At 51.0% G+C, this 20,625-nt stretch overlaps 2 protein-coding genes and 2 long non-coding RNA genes across 7 annotated transcripts; 2 read left to right on the top strand and 2 right to left on the bottom strand.

Moving 5' to 3' along the window:
• Window positions 1–1,265: 1,265 nt before the first annotated feature.
• On the bottom strand, window positions 1,266–20,094 carry NOSIP (nitric oxide synthase interacting protein). 4 transcript variants are annotated; one of them, XM_058859608.1, is made up of 9 exons: window positions 19,865–20,094; window positions 19,665–19,770; window positions 15,879–15,960; window positions 12,285–12,420; window positions 10,291–10,376; window positions 9,580–9,606; window positions 6,249–6,442; window positions 3,460–3,568; window positions 1,266–2,645 (listed from the first exon to the last, which is right to left on the bottom strand). In XM_058859608.1, exons 1-9 carry the CDS (start codon window positions 19,932–19,934, stop codon window positions 2,574–2,576), a joined length of 882 nt encoding a protein of 293 aa, XP_058715591.1. In that variant the 5' UTR covers window positions 19,935–20,094; the 3' UTR covers window positions 1,266–2,573. The 4 variants fall into 4 exon arrangements, with proteins under 4 accessions (XP_058715591.1, XP_058715592.1, XP_058715593.1 ...); XM_058859609.1 differs by lacking the exon at window positions 9,580–9,606; XM_058859610.1 differs by lacking the exons at window positions 1,266–2,645; window positions 3,460–3,568 and adding an exon at window positions 4,524–4,647.
• Window positions 3,589–4,875, top strand: LOC131589831 (collagen alpha-1(IV) chain-like). The gene is made up of 2 exons (XM_058859607.1): window positions 3,589–4,537; window positions 4,672–4,875. The coding sequence occupies exons 1-2, from the start codon at window positions 3,695–3,697 to the stop codon at window positions 4,873–4,875; spliced, it is 1,047 nt and encodes a 348-aa protein (XP_058715590.1). The 5' UTR covers window positions 3,589–3,694.
• LOC131589835 (uncharacterized) lies at window positions 5,856–9,767 on the top strand. The gene is made up of 3 exons (XR_009279846.1): window positions 5,856–5,996; window positions 6,059–6,239; window positions 9,740–9,767. It is a non-coding gene; the product is annotated as an uncharacterized LOC131589835 (long non-coding RNA).
• Window positions 13,283–14,125, bottom strand: LOC131589834 (uncharacterized). The gene is made up of 2 exons (XR_009279845.1): window positions 13,405–14,125; window positions 13,283–13,363 (listed from the first exon to the last, which is right to left on the bottom strand). It is a non-coding gene; the product is annotated as an uncharacterized LOC131589834 (long non-coding RNA).
• Window positions 20,095–20,625: the final 531 nt, after the last annotated feature.

Here is a 20,625-nt window from a genome sequence, read left to right as displayed (position 1 = left end):
AAAAAACCCCCAAAATCTACAGAAAAGTCACACAAAAAATCCCAAAATCTGCAGAAAAATTGTCTTAAAATGACCCCAAAAAAGGAACTAAAATTGAAAGAAAAATCCCTAAAAAAACCCCCAAAATCTACAGAAAAGTCACACAAAAAATCCCAAAATCTGCAGAAAAATTGTCTTAAAATGACCCAAAAAAGGAACTAAAATTGAAAGAAAAGACCCCAAAAAAATCCCAAAATTTACAGAAAAATTCCCCCTAAAAATCCCAAAATCTGTAGAAAAATTGCCTTAAAATGACCCCAAAAAAGGAACTGAAATTGAAAGAAAAATCCCCAAAAAATCCCAAAATTTACAGAAAAATTCTCAAAAGAACAACCAAAATTTACAGAAAAATCCCCCTAAAAATCCCAAAATCTGCAGAAAAATCCCCAAAATCCAAAAGGGGAAAAAGGGGAAAAAACGGGGGGAAAATGGGAAAAAAGCGAAAAAAAATGGGAATTTTTGAGGAAATTATTGAAAAAAATCTGTAGAAAAATTGCCTTAAAATGACCCCAAAAAGGAACTAAATTGAAAGAAAAAGACCCAAAAAAATCACAAAAGTTACAGAAAAAATCTCTTAAAAAAAAACCAAAAAAGGAACCAAAATTTACAAAAAAAATCCCAAAAAGTCTTTTAAATTTATCCCCAAAAAATTAAAAAAAAATTAACTAAAATCCAAAAAAAAAACCCCAAAATTCAACCAAAATTCACAAAAAAACCCCCAAAAATTCAACCAAAATCCACCCAAAAAACCCCAAAAATTCAACCAAAATTCACCCCAAAAAACCCCAAAAATTCAACCAAAATTCACCTAAAAAACCCAAAAATTCAACCAAAATTCACCCAAAAAAACCCCAAAATTCAATCAAAATCAACCCAAAAAAAACCCAAAAATTCAACCAAAATTCACCCAAAAAACCCCAAAAATTCAACCAAAATCAACAAAAAAAATTCCCAAAAATCCCCAAAATTCCCCAAAATCTCGAGGCCTCAAAATGAGAATTTTTTGCCCCCTCCTGAAATTTTGGAGAGGATTTTCTGCAGAAATTTGGAGTTTTCACCCCAAAAATTTGGGATTTTTGGCTGAAATTCAGGAATTTTCCCCAAAATTTCGGGATTTTCTGCTGAAATTCAGGAATTTTCCCCCAAAATTTGGGATTTTTGACTGAAATTTGGAGTTTTCACCCCCAAAATTTGGGATTTTCATGGCCAAAATTTGGGATTTTTGGCTGAAATTTGGGGATTTTCCCCAAAATTTGGAGTTTTCACCCCCAAAATTTGGGATTTTCTGCAGAAATTTGGGATTTTCCCCCCAAAATTTGGCATTTTTGGCTGAAATTCGGCGATTTTCCCCAAAATTTTGAGTTTTCACCCCCAAAATTTGGGATTTTCAGCAGAAATTTGGGAATTTTCCCCAAAATTTTGGGATTTTGTTCTGAAATTTGGGGATTTTCCCCAAAATTTGGAGTTTTCACCCCAAATATTTGGGATTTTCTGCAGAAATTTGGGGATTTTCCTCAAAATTTGGAATTTGCAGCTGAAAATTGGGAATTTTCCCCAAAATTTTTGGATTTTGTTCTGAAATTCGGGGATTTTCCCCAAAATTTGGAGTTTTCACCCCCAAAAATTTGGGATTTTCTGCTGAAACTTGGGAATTTTCCCCAAAAATTTGGGATTTTCTGCAGAAATTTGGGAATTTTCCCCAAAAATTTGGGATTTTTTGCTGAAACTTGGGAATTTTCCCCAAAAATTTGGGATTTTTTGCTGAAATTCGAGGATTTTCCCCCAAATTTGGGGGGGGTTTGAACAACAAAAATCGAGGGGGGGTCCCAAAAACTCTCAATGGGGGGTGGGGGGGACCCCCAAAATTTTTTGGGGGGAGCCCCTCCCCCCACCAAGTGTCTTATTTTGGGGGGGTCCCTCCCCTCCCCCCTCCCCCCCCCCCGATTTGCACAAAAAATTTGGGGACCCCTCCCCAAAAAACGGGGGGGGTTCCCCTTTAAGGGGCGTGGCTTAAAAAAGGGGGCGGAGCCAGGCGGAGTTTGATTGACAGCTCCAGGTTTGGCGCCCCCCCCTTTATTTTGTACCAGATGTGGGCGGGGCTTAGGAGGCCCCGCCCCCTTTATTTTTGTCCGAAGCTGATTGGGTGTCGCCCGCCGAGGCCACGCCCCCTTTTTGCCAATAAATGACGTTCGCGTTCTGAGCGCTGATTGGTTGAGGGGCGGGAGGGGGCGTGGCTTAAAGCGGCAACGCGCGGGCCCCACCGAGAGGGGATTTAAAAGGGAAATGCCCCAAAAATCCTTAAAATTCCCCAAAATTCCCCAAAATTCCCCAAATTTCCGAGGTTTTGGGGAATCCCAAAAATTTTAAGAGGTTCAGGAAGAGGAGAGAAGTTTATTTTGGGGTGGAAAAAATTTATTTTGGGGGAAGAAATGAGATTTGGGGGTTCCAGAGGGGTTTTTGGGGGGGGTAAAAGGGATTTTGGGGGGGATTTTGGGGGGATTTTGGGGGTTTTTGGGATATTTTGGGGTTTTCTTCTAGGCCTGCATCACTGGCCGGGATTTTTTGGCTTCCAGGGAGACCCCGGCCCCAGCAAAGCCGGTCCCGCCCTAAGGGGGGAGAAATTGGGGTGAGGGGGGACCCCAAAATCAGCCCCAGATCCTGAAATTCGCCCCAAAACCTTTTGGGATCCCCAAAATCCTCTTCAAATCCCACTTAGCCCCCCAAAACCTCCCTGAACCTCCCCAAAAACCCCCAAAAATCCCTCTCAGACCCCCCAAAATGCCCCCAAATCCATCTCAGGTCCCTCCAAAACCCCCCAAACCCCCCTAAATCCCCCCAAAAATCCCCTCAGACCCCTCCAGGCGCCCCCAAATCCCCCCAAATCCTCCCCAAATGCCCCCAAACCCCACCCAGACCCCCAAAATCCCCCCAATCCTCCCCAAACCATCCCGATTTTCCCCCAAATCCTTTTCAAACCCCCCCAATCTCTCCCAAAATCCCCCAAAATCCAACTCAGACCCCTCCAGCCCCCCCCAAACCCCCCCAAATCTCCCCAAAATCCCTCCAAATCCCCCCCAAATCTCCCCAAACCCCTCTCAGACCCCCCAAATGTCCCCAAACCCTCCCCAATCTCCCCAAAATCCCCCCAAATCCCTCTCAGACCCCCCCAAACCCTCCCAAATCTCCCCAAATCCCCCCTGAACTCCTCTCAACCCTCCCAAAATCCCCCAAATTCCCCCCAAACTCCTCTCAGACCCCCCAAAATCCCCCAAATTCCCCCCAAACCCCTCCCAGACCCCCCAAATCCCCCCAAACCCTCCCAAATCTCCCCAAAATCCCCCCAAATCCTCCCCAAATCCCCCCAAACCCCTCTCAGACCCCCCCAAATCCCCCCAAAATCCCCCCCAAACCCCCCCAGACCCGCTGCAGGACGATGATGTCGTCGTCGGTGAGGGCGGCTCCGCTCAGGGGGTCCCTCATGTCCTTCCTGATGAGTCTGTCCACGCTGGCCAGAGTGACCACTGCACCCCTGGGGGTCATTCAGGGGTCATTCAGGGGTCAAAGGTCATCCAGGGGTCACCTAGGGGTCACCCAGGGGTCAGGGATCACCCAGGGGTCACCCAGGGGTCACTCAGGGGTCACTCAGGGGTCCCTCATGTCCTTCCTGATGAGTCTGTCCACGCTGGCCAGAGTGACCACTGCACCCCTGGGGGTCATTCAGGGGTCAAAGGTCACCCAGGGGTCACCCAGGGGTCACCCAGGGGTCACTCAGGGGTCCCTCATGTCCTTCCTGATGAGTCTGTCCACGCTGGCCAGAGTGACCACTGCACCCCTGGGGGTCAAAGGTCACCCAGGGGTCACTCAGGGGTCACTCAGGGGTCAGGGGTCACCCAGGGGCCACCCAGGGGTCCCTCATGTCCTTCCTGATGAGTCTGTCCACGCTGGCCAGAGTGACCACTGCACCCCTGGGGGTCATTCAGGGGTCAAAGGTCATCCAGGGGTCACCCAGGGGTCACTCAGGGGTCAGGGGTCACCCAGGGGTCACCCAGGGGTCACTCAGGGGGTCCCTCATGTCCTTCCTGATGAGTCTGTCCACGCTGGCCACAGTGACCACTGCACCCCTGGGGGTCAAAGGTCATCCAGGGGTCACCCAGGGGTCACTCAGGGGTCACCCAGGGGTCAGGGGTCACCCAGGGGTCACTCAGGGGTCACTCAGGGGTCACTCAGGGGGTCCCTCATGTCCTTCCTGATGAGTCTGTCCACGCTGGCCACAGTGACCACTGCACCCCTGGGGGTCATTCAAGGGTCATTCGGGGGTCAAAGGTCATCCAGGAGTCACCCAGGGGTCACTCGGTCACTGAGGGGTCACTCAGGGGTCAAGGGTCACCCAGGGGTCACTCAGGGGGTCCCTCATGTCCTTCCTGATGAGTCTGTCCACGCTGGCCACAGTGACCACTGCACCCCTGGGGGTCATTCAGGGGTCAAAGGTCACCCAGGGGTCACCCAGGGGTCACCCAGGGGTCAGGGGTCACCCAGGGGTCACTCAGGGGGTCCCTCATTTCCTTCCTGATGAGTCTGTCCACACTGGCCAGAGTGACCACTGCACCCCTGGGGGTCATTCAGGGGTCAAAGGTCATCCAGGGGTCACCCAGGGGTCACTCAGGGGTCAGGGGTCACCCAGGGGTCCCTCATGTCCTTCCTGATGAGTCTGTCCACGCTGGCCAGAGTGACCACTGCACCCCCGGGGGTCAAAGGTCACCCAAGGGTCACCCAGGGGTCACCCAGGGGTCACTCAGGGGTCAGGGGTCACCCAGGGGTCCCTCATGTCCTTCCTGATGAGTCTGTCCACGCTGGCCAGAGTGACCACTGCACCCCTGGGGGTCATTCAGGGGTCAAAGGTCATCCAGGGGTCAACCAGGGGTCACTCAGGGGTCAGGGGTCACCCAGGGGTCACTCAGGGGGTCCCTCATGTCCTTCCTGATGAGTCTGTCCACGCTGGCCAGAGTGACCACTGCACCCCTGGGGGTCATTCAGGGGTCAAAGGTCATCCAGGGGTCACTCAGGGGTCACCTAGGGGTCAAAGGTCACCCGGGGTCACTCATGGGTCACTCATGGGTCACTCAGGGATCACTCAGTGGTCACTCAGGGGTCAGTGGTCACTCAGTGGTCACTCACGATGGCCGCAGCACGGCGCAGGGCGTGGCGTTGCCCAGGGGGTCACCGGTCAGCGCGCACACGTAGCGGTCACTCAGGGGTCAGGGGTCACTCAGGGGTCACTCAGGGGTCAGTGGTCACTCAGGGGTCACTCAGGGGTCAGTGGTCACTCAGGGGTCAGTGGTCACTCAGGGGTCACTCAGGGGTCAGAGGTCAGTCAGGGTCACTCAAGATAGATCAGGAGTCACTCAGGGGTCACTCAGGGATCACTCAGGGGTCACTCAGGGGTCACTCAGGGGTCACTCAGGGGTCACTCAGTGGTCACTCAGTGGTCACTCAGGGGTCAGTGGTCACTCAGGGGTCAGTGGTCACTCACGATGGCCGCAGCACGGCGCAGGGCGTGGCGTTTCCCAGGGGGTCACCGGTCAGCGCGCACACGTAGCGGTCACTCGGGGGTCACTCAGGGGTCACTCAGGGGTCACTCAGGGGTCAGTGGTCACTCAGGGGTCACTCAGGGGTCACTCAGGGGTCAGTGGTCACTCACGATGGCCGCAGCACGGCGCAGGGCGTGGCGTTTCCCAGGGGGTCACCGGTCAGCGCGCACACGTAGCGGTCACTCGGGGGTCACTCAGGGGTCACTCAGGGGTCAGTGGTCACTCAGGGGTCACTCAGGGGTCACTCAGAGGTCACTCAGGATGGGTCAGTGGTCACTCAGTGGTCACTCAGGGGTCACTCAGGGGTCACTCAGAGGTCACTCAGGGGTCACTCAGGGGTCACTCGGGGGTCACTCAGGGGTCACTCAGGTCACTCAGGGGTCACTCAGGATGGGTCAGGGGTCACTCAGGGGTCACTCAGGATGGGTCAGGGGTCACTCAGTGGTCACTCAGGGGTCAGGGGTCACTCACGATGGCCGCAGCACGGCGCAGGGCGTGGCGTTGCCCAGGGGGTCACCGGTCAGCGCGCACACGTAGCGGTCACTCGGGGGTCACTCAGGGGTCACACAGGGGTCACTCAGGGGTCACTCAGGGGTCAGTGGTCACTCAGTGGTCACTCACGATGGCCGCAGCACGGCGCAGGGCGTGGCGTTGCCCAGGGGGTCACCGGTCAGCGCGCACACGTAGCGGTCACTCGGCTCTCGGGCCAGCAGCTGCCCCGGGCTCAGGCCGGGCTGGGCCGGGGTGAAGTGGACACTGACCAGCTGGGACAGGCGGAGCTTCCGGCCGGACATCGGGCACCGGACACTGCGCTCCTGAGACGGGGAACGGACGGAAATGGCATCACAAAACGTCCCAAAATATCCTAAATGTATCCCAAAATGTTATCCCAAATGTATCCCAAAATGTTATCCCAAATACATCCCAAAATATCCCAAATATATCCCAAAAATGTCCCAAAAATGTTATTCCAAAAATGTCCCAAAATATCCCAAAATTGTCCCAAAATTGTCCCAAAAATGCCCCAAAATATCGTCCCAAAATATCACAGAATATCCAAAAATGTCATCCCAAAATGTCCCAAAATCGTCCCAAAAATGTCCCAAAATGTCATCCCAAAATATCCCAAAAACGTCCCAAAATATCCCAAATATATCCCAAAATTGTCCCAAAATTGTCTCAAAAATGTTATTCTAAAAATGTCCCAAAATATCCCAAAATTGTCCCAAAAATGTCCCAAAATATCCCAAAATTGTCCCAAAATTGTCCCAAAAATGCCCCAAAATATTCCAAAAATGTCATCCCAAAAATGTCCCAAAAATGTCCCAAAATGTCCCCAAATTGTCCCAAAAATGTCCCAAAATTCTCCCAGAAGTGTCCCAAAATATTCCAAAAATGTCCTAAAATATCCCAAAATGTCCCAAAGTTGTCCCAAAATTGTCCCAAAAATGTTATTCCAAAAAAGTCCCAAAATATCCCAGAATTGTCCCAAAATTATCCCAAAAATGTCCCAAAATATCCCAAACATATCCCAAAATTGTCCCAAAAATGTTATTCCAAAAATGTCCCAAAATATCCCAAAATTGTCCCAAAAAATGCCCCAAAAAAATCGTCCTAAAATATCACAGAATATCCAAAAATGTCATCCCAAAATGTCCCAAAAAAGTCCCAAAACGTCATCCCAAAAATGTCCCAAAATTGTCCCAAAAACATCCCAAAATATTCCAAAAATGTCATCCCAAAAATATCCCAAAATTGTCCCAAAATGTCTCAAAATATCCCAAATATATCCCAAAATTGTCCCAAAATTGTCCCAAAAATGTTATTCCAAAAATGCCCCAAAAATGTCCCAAAATTGTCCCAAAAATGTCCCAAAAATGCCCCAAAATATCCCAAAAATGTCATCCCAAAATATCCCAGACTATCCCAAAAATGTCATCCCAAAGTATCTCAAAATATCCCAAAATATCCCAAAAATGTCCCAAAAACTGTCGTCACAAAATATCCGAAAATGTCCCAAAATATCCCAAAAGTGTCACCCAAAATATCCCCAAAATGTCCCAAAAATATCCCAAAATATTCCAAAAATGTCCCAAAATATCATCCCAAAAATGTCCCAAAATGTCCCAAAATATCCCAGAACTGTCCCAAAATTATCCCAAAAATGTCCTAAAATATCCCAAAATGTCATCCCAAAAATGTCTCAAAAATATCCCAAAATATGTCCCAAAATGTCCCCAAATTGTCCCAAAAATGTCCCAAACCGTCATCCCAAAAATGTCCCAAAATATCCCAAAAATGTCCCAAAATCTCCCAGAATTGTCCCAAAATTATCCCAAAAATGTCCCAAAATATTCCAAAAATGTCATCCCAAAAATGTCCCAAAAATGTCTGAAAATATCCCAAAAATGTCCCAAAATATCATCCCAAAAATGTCCCAAAATGTCCTAAATATATCCCAAAATTGTCCCAAAAATATCCATAAACGTCCCAAAAATGTCCCAAAATTGTCCCAAAAAATCATCCCAAAATTGTCCCAAAAATTCCCAAAGTTGTCCCAAAAAAGTCCCCAAATAGCAACCCAAAAATGTCCCCAAAGTTTCCCAAAAAATCACCCCAAAAATGTCCTAAAAATGTCCCCAAAATATTCCAAAAATGTCCCAAAATTATCCCAAAATTGCCCCAAAATGTCATCCCAAAATATCCAAAAAATGTCCCAAAATTGTCCCAAAATTGTCCCAAAATATCCCAGAATTGTCCCAAAAATATCCAAAAAATGTCATCCCAAAATTGTCCCCAAATTGTTCCAAAAATGTCCCAAAATTGTCCCAAAAATCTCCCAAAATGTCATCCCAAAATATCCCAAAAATGTCCCAAAAATGTCACAAAATATCCCAGAATGGTCCCAAAAATATCCAAAATTATCATCCTGAAATTCTCCTAAAATTCTCCCAAAATTCTCCCAAAAATCTCCCAAAATATCTAAAAATATCATCCCAAAATTCTCCCAAAAATATCATCCCAAAATGTCCCAAAAATCTCCCAAATTGTCCCAAAAATCTCACAAAAATGTCCCAGAACGTGCCAGAATTGTCAAAAAAATATCCAAAAACATCATCCCAAAATTCTCCCCAAAATGCCCCAAAATCTCCCAAAATTCTCCCAAAACATCGTCCCAAAATGTCCCAAAATCTCGTCCCAAAAATGCCCCCAAATGTCCCAAATTCTCCCCAAAATCCCCCAAAAACGGCCCCAAATCCCCCAGAAATCCAGCCCAGAACTCAGGGGTCACTTAGGGGTCACTCGGGGTCACTCAGTGGTCACTCAGTGGTCACTCAGGGGTTACTCAGTGGTCAGTGGTCACTCAGGGGTCACTCAGGGGTCAGTGGTCACTTAGGGGTCACTCAGGGGTCACTCAGGGTCACTCAGGGGTTACTCAGGGGTTACTCAATGGTCACTCAGTGGTCACTCAGGTCAGTGGTCACTCAGGTCACTCAGTGGTCACTCAGGATGGGTCAGTGGTCAGTGGTCACTCAGGGGTCACTCAGTGGTCAGGGGTCACTCAGGGGTCAGGGGTCACTCAGTCGTCACTCAGGGGTCACTCAGGGGTCAGGGGTCACTCAGTGGTCACTCATAGGTCAGTCAGGGGTCACTCAGGGGTCACTCAGGGGTCACTCAGTGGTCAGCGGTCACTCAGTGGTCACTCAGTGGTCACTCAGGGTGGGTCAATGGTCACTCAGGGGTCACTCAGGGTCACTCAGTGGTCAGTGGTCACTCAGGGGTCACTCAGGGTCACTCAGTGGTCAGTGGTCACTCAGGGGTCACTCAGGGTCACTCAGTGGTCACTCAGGGTGGGTCAGTGGTCACTCAATGGTCAGTGGTCACTCAGTGGTCACTCAGTGGTCACTCAGGTCAGTGGTCAGTGGTCAGTGGTCACTCAGTGGTCACTCACGGGTCTCTGGAGCCGCTCGGCCGCAGCCTCCGGGGTCAGGGAGGGGATCAGTCAGGGGTCACTCAGTGGTCACTCAGTGGTCACTCAGGGGTCACTCAGTGGTCACTCAGGATGGGTCAGTGGTCACTCAGTGGTCACTCAGTGGTCAGTGGTCACTCAGGTCAGTGGTCACTCAGTGGTCACTCAGGGGTCACTCAGTGGTCACTCAGGGTGGGTCAGTGGTCACTCAGTGGTCACTCAGTGGTCACTCAGTGGTCACTCACAGGTTTCTGGAGCCGCTCGGCCGCAGCCTCCGGGGTCAGGGAGGGGATCAGTCAGGGGTCACTCAGGGGTCACTCAGTGGTCACTCAGGGTGGGTCAGTGGTCACTCAGTGGTCACTCAGGGGTCAGTGGTCAGTGGTCAGTGGTCACTCAGGTCAGTGGTCACTCAGTGGTCACTCAGTGGTCACTCACAGGTTTCTGGAGCCGCTCGGCCGCAGCCTCAGGGGTCAGGGAGGGGATCAGTCAGGGGTCACTCAGGGGTCACTCAGGGGTCAGTGGTCACTCAGTGGTCACTCAGGGGTCATTCAGGGTGGGTCAGTGGTCAGTGGTCACTCACAGGTTTCTGGAGCCGCTCGGCCGCAGCCTCAGGGGTCAGGGAGGGGATCAGTCAGGGGTCACTCAGTGGTCACTCAGTGGTCAGTGGTCAGTGGTCACTCAGTGGTCACTCACAGGTCTCTGGAGCCGCTCGGCCGCAGCCTCAGGGGTCAGGGAGGGGATCCAGAAGCTCGGGAGGGGCCCGGAGGGGGAGGGGCCGCCTGGGGGGGGAGGGGAGGGGGAGACTGAGACCCCAAAATATCCAAAATTCACCCCAAAATACCCCAAAATATCCAAAATTAAACCCAAAATCTACCCCAGAATATCCCAAAATATCCAAAATTCACCCCAAATTCACCCCAAAATATCCAAAATTCACCCCAAAATATCCAAAATTTAACCTAAAATATCCCAAATTAACCCTAAAATTCACCCCCAAAATATCCAAAATTAACCCCAAAATATCCCAAATTCACCCCAAAATATCCCAAATTAACCTAAATTATCCTAAATCCCCCCCAAATCCCCTCAGGACCCCCCAAATCCCCCCCAAAGCCCCTCAGGAACCCCCAAATCCCACCCAAACCCCCCCAAATCCCCCCAGGACCGCCCCAAACCCCCCTCAAATTTCCCCAGAACCCCCCAAATCCCCCCAGGACCCCCAAAATCCCCCCCAAATCCCCCCTAAACCTTCCCCAATCCCCCCCAAATCCCCCCCAGGACCCCCAAAATCCCCCCAAAATCCCCCCCAAATCCCCCCAGGACCCCCCAAATCCCCCCAGGACCCCCAAATCCCCCCCAAATCCCCCCCAATCACCCCCAAATCCCCCTCAAAACTCCCCCAAAATCCCCCCAGGACCCCCCAAATCCCCCACAAAATCCCCCCAAACCTTCCCCAAACCCCCCCAAATCCCCCCAGGACCCCCCAAATCCCCCCCAATCTCCCCCCCAAACCCCCCAATCCCCCCCAAAATCCCCCCAAATGCCCCCCAAACTCCCCCAGGACCCCCAAAATCCCCCCAAATTCCCCCAGGACCCCCCAAACACCCCAGGACCCCCCAAACCTTCCCCAAATCCCTCAAAATCCCCCCAAACCCCCCCAGGACCCCCCAATCCCCCCCAAATCCCCCCCAATCTCCCCCCCAAATCCCCCTCAACCCCCTTCAAGACCCCCCAAAATCCCCCCAATCCCCCCCAAATCCCCCCCAAATCCCTCAAAATCCCCCCCAAATCCCCCAAATGCCCCACAAACCCCCCCAGGACCCCCAAATCCCCCCAATCTCCCCCCCAATCCCCCCAAATCCCCCCAGGACCCCCCAAATCCCCCCCAGAACCCCCCCAAATTCCCCCCCAAATCCCCTCAGGACCCCCCCAAAATCCCCCCAAAATCCCCCCAGGACCCCCCCAAATCCCCCTCAAACCTCCCCAGAACCCCCCAAAATCCCCCCCAAATCCCCTCAGGACCCCCCCAAATCCCCCCCAAAATCCCCCCAAATTCCCCCCAGGACCCCCCAATCCCCCCCAAATCCCTGTAGGACCCCCCCAAACCCCCCCAGGACCCCCCAAATCCCCCCCAATCTCCCCCCCAATCCCCCCAAATTCCCCCAGGATCCCCAAAATCCCCCCCAAATCCCCCCCAAATCCCCCCTAAACCTTCCCCAAAATCCCCCCAAATCCCCCCCAAACCCCTCTAGGACCCCCCCAAATCCCCCCAGGACCCCCCAAATCCCCCTCAAAACTCCCCCAAAATCCCCCCAAATCCCCCCAAAATCCCCCCAAATCCCTCCAGGACCCCCAAATCCCTCCAGGACCCCCTAAAATCCCCCCAAATCCCCCCAAACTCCCCCAGGACCCCCCAAAATCCCCCCAAGACCCCCCAAACCCCCCCAGGACCCCCCAAATGCCCCCAAACCCCCCTCAAACCTCCCCAGGACCCCCCAGGACCCCCCCAGGACTCCCCAAATCCCCAAAATTTCCCCTCAAAATCTCCCCAAATCCCCCCCAAATCCCCCCAATCTCCCCCAAATCCCCCCCAAGACCCCCCAAAATCCCCCCAAATCTCCCCCAAATCCCCCCAGGACCCCCCAAACCCCCCCAGGACCCCCCCAATCCCCCCCCTCCCCTCTCACCGCTGCCGTTCCCGGGGGTCTCTCCCTTCCCCAGGGGGGTCTCGGCCTCCAGGAACCCCCGCAGGGCTTTGGCCGCCCCCTCCCCCCTCTGCTGCTCCCGCTCCCGGCGCCGCTGCTCCCGCTGCCGCTGCCAGGCCTGCACCCCAAAATCAGGGGGACCCCAAAATCCCCCCGGGGACCCCCAAAAACCTCCCCAAATTCCGGGGTTTTACCAAAAAACCCCAAATTTTTATCCCAAATTTCAGGGGTTTTATCCCAAATTCCGGAGCTCCCTCCAGGGCTGAACCCCAAAATTCCATCGGGGACCCCCAAAATCCCCTCGGGGACCCCAAAATCCTCTCAGGGACCCCCAAAATCCCATCGGGGACCCCCAAAAACCTCCCCAAATTCTGGGGTTTGAACAAAAAACCCCAAATTTTTATCCCAAATTTCAGGGGTTTTACCCCAAATTTTGGGGTTTTATCCCAAATTCCTGAGCTCTCTCCGAACCTGCACCCCAAAATTCCATCGGGGGACCCCAAAATTCCATCAGGGACCCCAAAATCGGCTCAGGGACCCCAAAATCCCCTCGGGGACCCCCAAAAACCTCCCCAAATTCGGGGCTTTGAACAAAAAACCCCAAATTTTTATCCCAAATTTCGGAGGTTTTATCCCAAATTCCGGAGCTCCATCCAGGCCTGAACCCCAAAATCCTCGCAGGGACCCCAAAACCCGCTCAGGGATCCCCAAAATCCCCTCGGGGACCCCAAAATCCCCTCGGGGACCCCCAAAAACCTCCCCAAATTCTGGGGTTTGAACAAAAAAACCCCAAATTTTTATCCCAAATTTCAGGGGTTTTATCCCAAATTTTGGGGTTTTTATCCCAAATTCCTGAGTCCCTTCTTGGTGCTGCCAGGCCTGAACCCCAAAATCCTCCCAGGGACCCCAAAATCCCCTCGGGGACCCCCAAAAACCTCCCCAAATTCCGGGGTTTTACCAAAAAACCCCAAATTTTTATCCCAAATTTCGGGGGTTTTATCCCAAATTCCGGAGCTCCCTCCAGACCTGGACCCCAAAATCCCATCAGGGACCCCAAAATCCTCTCAGGGACCCCCAAAATCCCCTCGGGGACCCCAAAAACCTCTCGGGGACCCCCAAAAACCTCCCCAAATTCTGGGGTTTGAACAAAAAACCCCAAATTTTTATCCCAAATTTCAGGGGTTTTATCCCAAATTTTGGGGTTTTATCCCAAATTCCTGAGCTCCCTCCAAGCCTGGACCCCAAAATTCCATCGGGGACCCCAAAATCCCATCGGGGACCCCAAAATCCCCCCGGGGACCCCCAAAAACCTCCCCAAATTCTGGGGTTTGAACAAAAAACCCCAAATTTTTATCCCAAATTTCAGGGGTTTTATCCCAAATTTTGGGGTTTTTATCCCAAATTCCTGAGCTCCCTCCAGGGCTGGACCCCAAAATCCCATCAGGGACCCCAAAATTCCATCGGGGACCCCAAAATCGGCTCAGGGACCCCAAAATCCCCTCGGGGACCCCCAAAAACCTCCCCAAATTCTGGGGTTTGAAAAAAAAAACCCCAAATTTTTATCCCAAATTTCAGGGGTTTTATCCCAAATTTTGGGGTTTTATCCCAAATTCCTGCAGCTGCTGCCAGGCCTGCACCCCAAAATCAGGGGGACCCCAAAATTCTCTCGGGGACCCCCAAAAACCTCCCCAAATTCCGGGGTTTTACCAAAAAACCCCAAATTTTTATCCCAAATTTCGGGGGTTTTATCCCAAATTTTGGGGGATTTGGGGAGATTTTGGGGATTTGGGGGAGATTTTGGGGGATTTTGAGGGAATTTTGGGGATTTTGGGGAAATTTTGGGGGATTTTTGGGGGATTTTGGGGGGATTTTGGGGGGATTTTTTGGGATTTTTTTGGGTTTTTTGGGGATTTTGACTCTGGGGGGGATTTTGGGGGAATTTTGGAGAGATTTTAGGGATTTTGAGGGAATTTTGGGGGGATTTGGGGAGATTTTGGGGGATTTTGGGGGAATTTTGGGATATTTTGGGGATTTTGGGGGAATTTTGGGGAATTTTGATGGAATTTTGGGGCATTTTGGGGCATTTTGGGTGGATTTGGGTGAATTTTGGGGGGATTTTTTGGGGTTTTTGGGGGATTTTGGCTCCGGGGGAGATTTTGGGGGAATTTTGGGGGGATTTTGGGGGATTTTGGAAGAATTTGGGAGGATTTTGGGGAAATTTTGGGGGATTTTGGGGAAATTTTGAGGGAATTTTGGAGGGATTTGGGGAGATTTTGTGAGATTTTGTGGGATTTTGGGGGATTTTGGGGAGATTTTGGGGAATTTTGGGAGATTTTGGGGGATTTTGGGGGATTTTTAGGGAATTTTGGAGGGATTTGGGGAGATTTTGGGTGGATTTTGGGGATTTTGGGGTGATTTTTGGGGATTTTTGGGGGATCTTGGGGAGATTTTGGGGGATTATGAGGAAATTTTGGGGATTTTGGGGGGATTTTGGGGAATTTTGGGGGATTTTGGGGAGATTTTGGGGGATTTTAGAGGGTTTTGGGAGATTTTAGGAGGATTTTGGGGGAATTTTGAGGGAATTTTGGAGGAATTTGGGGGATTTTGGGATATTTTGGGGAATTTGGGGGGGATTTGTGGGGATTTTGGGGGGATTTTGGGGGGATTTTGGGGGATTTTGGAGGATTTTGGGTGGATTTTGGGGGATTTTGAGGGAATTTTGGATCTTCGGGAGATTTTGGGGGATTTGGGGAATTTCAGGGGGATTTTGGGGAGATTTTGGGGGATTTTCAGTGATTTGGGGGGATTTTGGGGGGGATTTTGGGGGAATTTGGGAGATTTTGGGGGATTTTGGAGGATTTTGGGTGGATTTTGGGGGATTTTGGGGGGATTTTGGGGAGGTTTCGGGGGGATTTTGAGGGAATTTTGAGGGAAATTTGGGGAATTTTGGAGGATTTGGGGGATTTTTGGGGCATTTTGGGAATTTTGGGGGATTTTGGGGGGATTTTGAGAGATTTTAGGGAATTTTGGGGGATTTTGTGGAATTTTAGGGATTTTTGGGAATTTTGGGGAGGTTTTGGGGGAATTTTGGGGACGTTTTGGGGACATTTTGGGGAGGTTTTGGGGGGATTTTTAGGGAATTTTTGGGGATTTTGGGGGGATTTTGGGGGGATTTTGAGGGAATTTTGCGAGATTTTGGGGAATTTGGGGTTTTTTGGGGATTTTGGGTTGATTTTGGGGAATTTGGGATTTTTGGGTATTTTGGGTTGATTTCGGGGTTTTTTTGGGGATTTTTGGGTATTTTGGGTTGATTTTGGGGGTATTTTGGGTTGATTTTGGGTTGATTTTGGGTATTTTGGGTTGATTTTGGGGTATTTTGGGTTGATTTTGGGTTGATTTTGGGGGTTTTTTGGGTATTTTGGGTTGATTTTGGGGGTTTTTGGGTATTTTGGGTTGATTTTGGGGGTTTTTGGGGTATTTTGGGTTGATTTTGGGGGTTTTTGGGTATTTTGGGTTGATTTTGGGGGTTTTTGGGGTATTTTGGGTTGATTTTGGGGTTTTTTGGCATTTTCCCACCTTGGTTTCCCGGGCTATTTTGTTTTTCTGCTGCAGGAGGAAGGTGACGATGGCCTCGCGCTCGTACAGGAACCCCTCGGGGCTGCCGGAATTCGGGGACGTCAGGGGGGGACCCCAAAATCGGGGGAGGGGGGGGAGGGGATTTTGGGGGGATTTTGGGGGGGTTTGGGTGTTTTTGGGGTCCTGGGTTTTTTTTTTTTGGGGTGTTCTGGGTGGTTCTGGGGGGTTTGGGGCAGTTTTTGGTGGGGTTTTGGGGTGTTTCGGGGTATTCTGGATGTTTTTGGGGTGTTTTTGGGGTCCTGGGTTTTTTTTTTGGGGTGTTTTTGGGGTGTTTTTGGGGTGGTTTTTGGGGGGTTCTGGGCGTTTTTGGGGTTTTTGGGGTGTTCTGGGGGGGTTTTGGGGTTTTTGGGGTCTTGGGGTTTTTTTGGGGGGTGTTCTGGGTGTTTTGGGGTGCTTTTGGGGTGTTTTTGGGGTGTTCTGGGTGGCTTTGGGGTGTTTTTGGGGTGGTTTTTGGGGTGTTTTTGGGGTGTTTTTGGGGTGTTCGGGGTGGTTTTTGGGGTGTTTTTGGGGTGTTCTGGGTGTTTTTGGGGTTTTGGGGGTGTTTTGGGGGGGTTTTGGGGTTTTTGGGGTCCTGGGGTTTTTTTTTGGGGTGTTCTGGGTGTTTTTGGGGTGGTTTTTGGGGTGTTTTTGGGGTGTTTTTGGGGGATTTGGGGTGGTTTTGGGGTCCTGGGGGTATTTTTGGGGTGTTTTAGGGTGTTTTTGGGGTGGTTTTTGGGGTGGTTTTTGGGGTGGTTTTGGGGTGGTTTTGGGGGGTTTGGGGTGGTTTTGGTGGGGATTTTGGGGATTTTGGGGTTTTTGGGGTGTTTTTGGGGTGGTTTTGGGGTGTTCTGGGTGCTTTTGGGGTGTTCTGGGTGGTTTTGGGGGTTTTTGGGGTGTTTTTGGGGTGGTTTTGGGGTGGTTTTTGGGATGGTTTTTGGGGATTTTGGGGTTCTGGGTTTTTTTTTGGGGTGTTTCTGGGGTGGTTTTTGGGGTGTTCTGGGTGGTTTTGGGGGGTTTGGGGTGGTTTTTGGGGTGTTTTTGGTGGAGTTTTGGGTGGTTTGGGGGTGTTTTTGGGGATTTTGGGGATTTGGGGGTGTTCTGGGTGTTTTTGGGGGGTTTGGGGTGGTTTTTGGGGTGTTTTAGGGTGTTTTTGGGGTGTTTTTGGTGGGGTTTTGGGGGATTTTGGGGATTTTGGGGGGATTTTGGGGTGTTTTTGGGGGGTTTGGGGTGGTTTTGGGGTGTTCTGGGTGGTTTTGGGATGGTTTTTGGGGTGTTTTTGGGGGGATTTTGGGGGGGTTTGGGTGTTTTGGGGTCCTGGGGTTTTTTTTTTTTGGGTGTTCTGGGTGTTTTTGGGGTGGTTTTGGGGGATTTTGGGGTTTTTGGGGTGTTTTTGGGGTGTTCTGGGTGGTTTTGGGGTCCTGGGGGTATTTTTGGGGTTCTGGGTGTTTTTGGGGTGTTTTTGGGGTCCTGGGGTTTTTTTATGGGGTGTTCTGGGTGGTTTTGGGGTTTTTGGGGGGGTTTTTGGGGTGTTTTCGGGGATTTTGGTGTTTTTGGGGGGTTTTTGGGGGGGTTTGGGGTGTTTTGGGTGGTTTTGGGGTGGTTTTTGGGGTGTTTTTGGGGGGATTTTGGGGGGTTTGGGTGTTTTTGGGGTCCTGGGGGTGTTTTTGGGGTGTTCTGGGTGGTTTTGGGGTGGTTTTTGGGGTGTTTTTGGGGGGATTTTGGGGGGGTTTGGGTGTTTTGGGGTCCTGGGGTTTTTTTTGGGGTGTTCTGGGTGTTTTTGGGGTGGTTTTGGGGGATTTGGGGGTTTTTGGGGGGTTTTGGGGTGTTTTTGGGGTGTTCTGGGTGGTTTTTGGGGTGTTTTTGGTGGGGTTTTGGGGGGGTTTTTGGGGATTTTGGGGTTTTTGGGGTGGTTTTGGGGTGGTTTTCGGGGGTTTTGGGGATTTTGGGGTTTTTGGGGTGGTTTTGGGGTGGTTTTGGGGTGTTCTGGGTGGTTTTGGGGTCCTGGGGGTGGTTTTGGGGTGTTTTTGGGGTCCTGTGGGGGGTTTTGGGGTGGTTTTGGGGTCTTTTAGGGTGGTTTTGGGGCAGTTTTTGGTGGGGTTTTGAGGTGTTTTGGGGGGTTTTTGGGGTGCTTTTGGGGTGTTCTGGGTGGTTTTTGGGGGGTTTGGGGTGTTTTTGGGGTTGTTTCTGGGCTGATTTTGGGCTGTTTTGGGTCCATTTTGGGGCTGATTTTGGGGCAGTTTTGGGTCCATTTTAGGGCTGATTTTGGGGCAGTTTTGGGTCCATTTTAGGGCTGATTTGGAGCAGTTTTGTGTCCATTTTAGGGCTGATTTGGGGCTGTTTTGGGTCCATTTTGGGGCTGATTTTGGGCAGTTTTGTGTCCATTTTAGGGCTGATTTTGGGGCAGTTTGGGGCTGATTTGGGGCAGTTTTGGGTCCATTTTAGGGCTGATTTTGGGCAGTTTTGGGTCCATTTTAGGGCTGATTTTGGGGCAGTTTTGTGTCCATTTTAGGGCTGATTTTGGATCCATTTTAGGGCTGATTTTGGGGCAGTTTGAGGCTGATTTTGGGGCAGTTTTGTGTCCATTTTAGGGCTGATTTTGGGGCAGTTTTGGGTCCATTTTGGGGCTGATTTGGGGCTGTTTTGTGTCCATTTTAGGGCTGATTTTGGGCTGTTTTGTGTCCATTTTAGGGCTGATTTTGGGCTGTTTTGGGTCCATTTTAGGGCTGATTTTGGGGCAGTTTGGGGCTGATTTTTGGGCAGTTTTGGGTCCATTTTGGGTCTGATTTTGGGGCAGTTTTGTGTCCATTTTAGGGCTGATTTTGGGGCAGTTTTGGGTCCATTTTAGGGCTGATTTTGGGGCAGTTTTGTGTCCATTTTAGGGCTGATTTTGGGGCAGCTTTGTGTCCATTTTAGGGCTGATTTTGGGCTGTTTTGGGTCCATTTTAGGGCTGATTTTGGGGCAGTTTTGGGTCCATTTTGGGGCTGATTTTGGGTCCATTTTGGGGCTGATTTTGGGGCTGTTTTGGGTCCATTTTGGGGCAGTTTTGTGTCCATTTTAGGGCTGATTTTGGGCTCTTTTGTGTCCATTTTAGGGCTGATTTTGGGGCAGTTTTGGGTCCATTTTAGTGCTGATTTTGGGTCCATTTTAGGGCTGATTTTGGGTCCATTTTAGGGCTGATTTTGGGGCAGTTTTGGGTCCATTTTAGGGCTGATTTTGGGGCAGTTTTGGGTCCATTTTGGGGCTGATTTGTGTCCATTTTAGGGCTGATTTTGGGGCAGTTTTGGGTCCATTTTGGGGCAGTTTTGTGTCCATTTTAGGGCTGATTTTAGACTATTTTTGGTCCATTTTAGGGCTGATTTTGGGGCAGTTTTGGGTCCATTTTGGGGCTGATTTTGGGGCAGTTTTGGGTCCATTTTAGGGCTGATTTTGGGGCAGTTTTGGGTCCATTTTAGTGCTGATTTTGGGGCTATTCTGGATCCATTTTGGGGCTGATTTTGGGGCAGTTTTGGGTCCATTTTGGGGCTGATTTTGGGGCAGTTTTGTGTCCATTTTAGGACTGATTTTAGACTATTTTTGGTCCATTTTAGGGCTGATTTTGGGCAGTTTTGTGTCCATTTTAGGGCTGATTTTGGACCATTTTGTGGCTGATTTTATGGCCGCTTTTGGCCTGATTCTGGGCCCCTATTTCAGGATATTCAGGACGCCCTTCCAGGACATTTTTGGGCTGTTTTGGGGCTCTCACTCACGTCACCACAGGATCCCTGCAGGGCTGCAGGGACAAACAGCAACAATCGAAATCCTTGATGGCGTCGCGGCCCACACGAACCCGCTGCGTCCCGTAACCCGAAGCCGCTGCAAAAACAACCAAAACACCATCACCACCACTCCAAAAACCCCTCAAAACCCCTCAAAACACCCCAAAAACCCTCCCGCCCTCAGCCGCCACCTGTATCCTTCTTCCTCTCGTGGTAGCTGTACACGGCCCCCGCCGTGCAGTTCTTGCCGTGCCGCGTCATGGCAGCGAAAAGAGCTCCTAAAGCTCCTAAAACAACAAAAAAATGTAAATTCCGGGGGGTTTCGGGAGGTTTTTTGGGGGGTCCTGAGGAGGTTTTGGGCCCGCGCCTCCCTCAGCGCCCGCTCCGCCGCTGAGGCGGAAACCGGAAGTGGTGAGGCGGAAACCGGAAGTGGTGAGGCGGAAACCGGAAGTGGCCGAGCGGAAACGCGCGCCGCCTCAAAGGGTCCGGGTTGTGGGGGGGGCGGCGTTTTGGTTCCGCCCCGTGGGAAGGGGTCGGTTTGGGGGCTCCCAGTATCCACCAGTTTGTCCCAGTTTCCCCCTCCAGCGCCGCTTCCTGGCTTTTTCCAAGGAGAATTTTAACCCCGCTCTTTAAGGGTAAAGCCACGCCTCTTTTTTGGGGTATAGGCAATGCGGGGCCACGCCCTTACCCCGCCCCTCCCCGCGCTCCCTTTCCCCTATAGAAAAGCCAAGGCCACGCCCCTTTCCACGCCCATTTTCCCCCTATAGATTCCCTTAGGCCACGCCCCCTCAGGGCTCCCGCCACAGCGTGGCCACGCCCCCTTTTCCATATATGGAAGAATGGCCCCGCCCCTTTACCGCCTATAGATGCGGTTTGGCCACGCCCCCTCAGGGCTCCCGCCACTGTTTGCCCCGCCCCTTTTACCATATATGGCAGTGCTAAGCCACGCCCA

Source organism: Poecile atricapillus, chromosome 30, assembly GCF_030490865.1.
Source record: "Poecile atricapillus isolate bPoeAtr1 chromosome 30, bPoeAtr1.hap1, whole genome shotgun sequence".
NCBI classification, from domain to species: domain Eukaryota; kingdom Metazoa; phylum Chordata; class Aves; order Passeriformes; family Paridae; genus Poecile; species Poecile atricapillus.
Note: the sequence above shows the minus strand (reverse complement) of the source record. Positions and strands in the feature narration are given on the sequence as shown.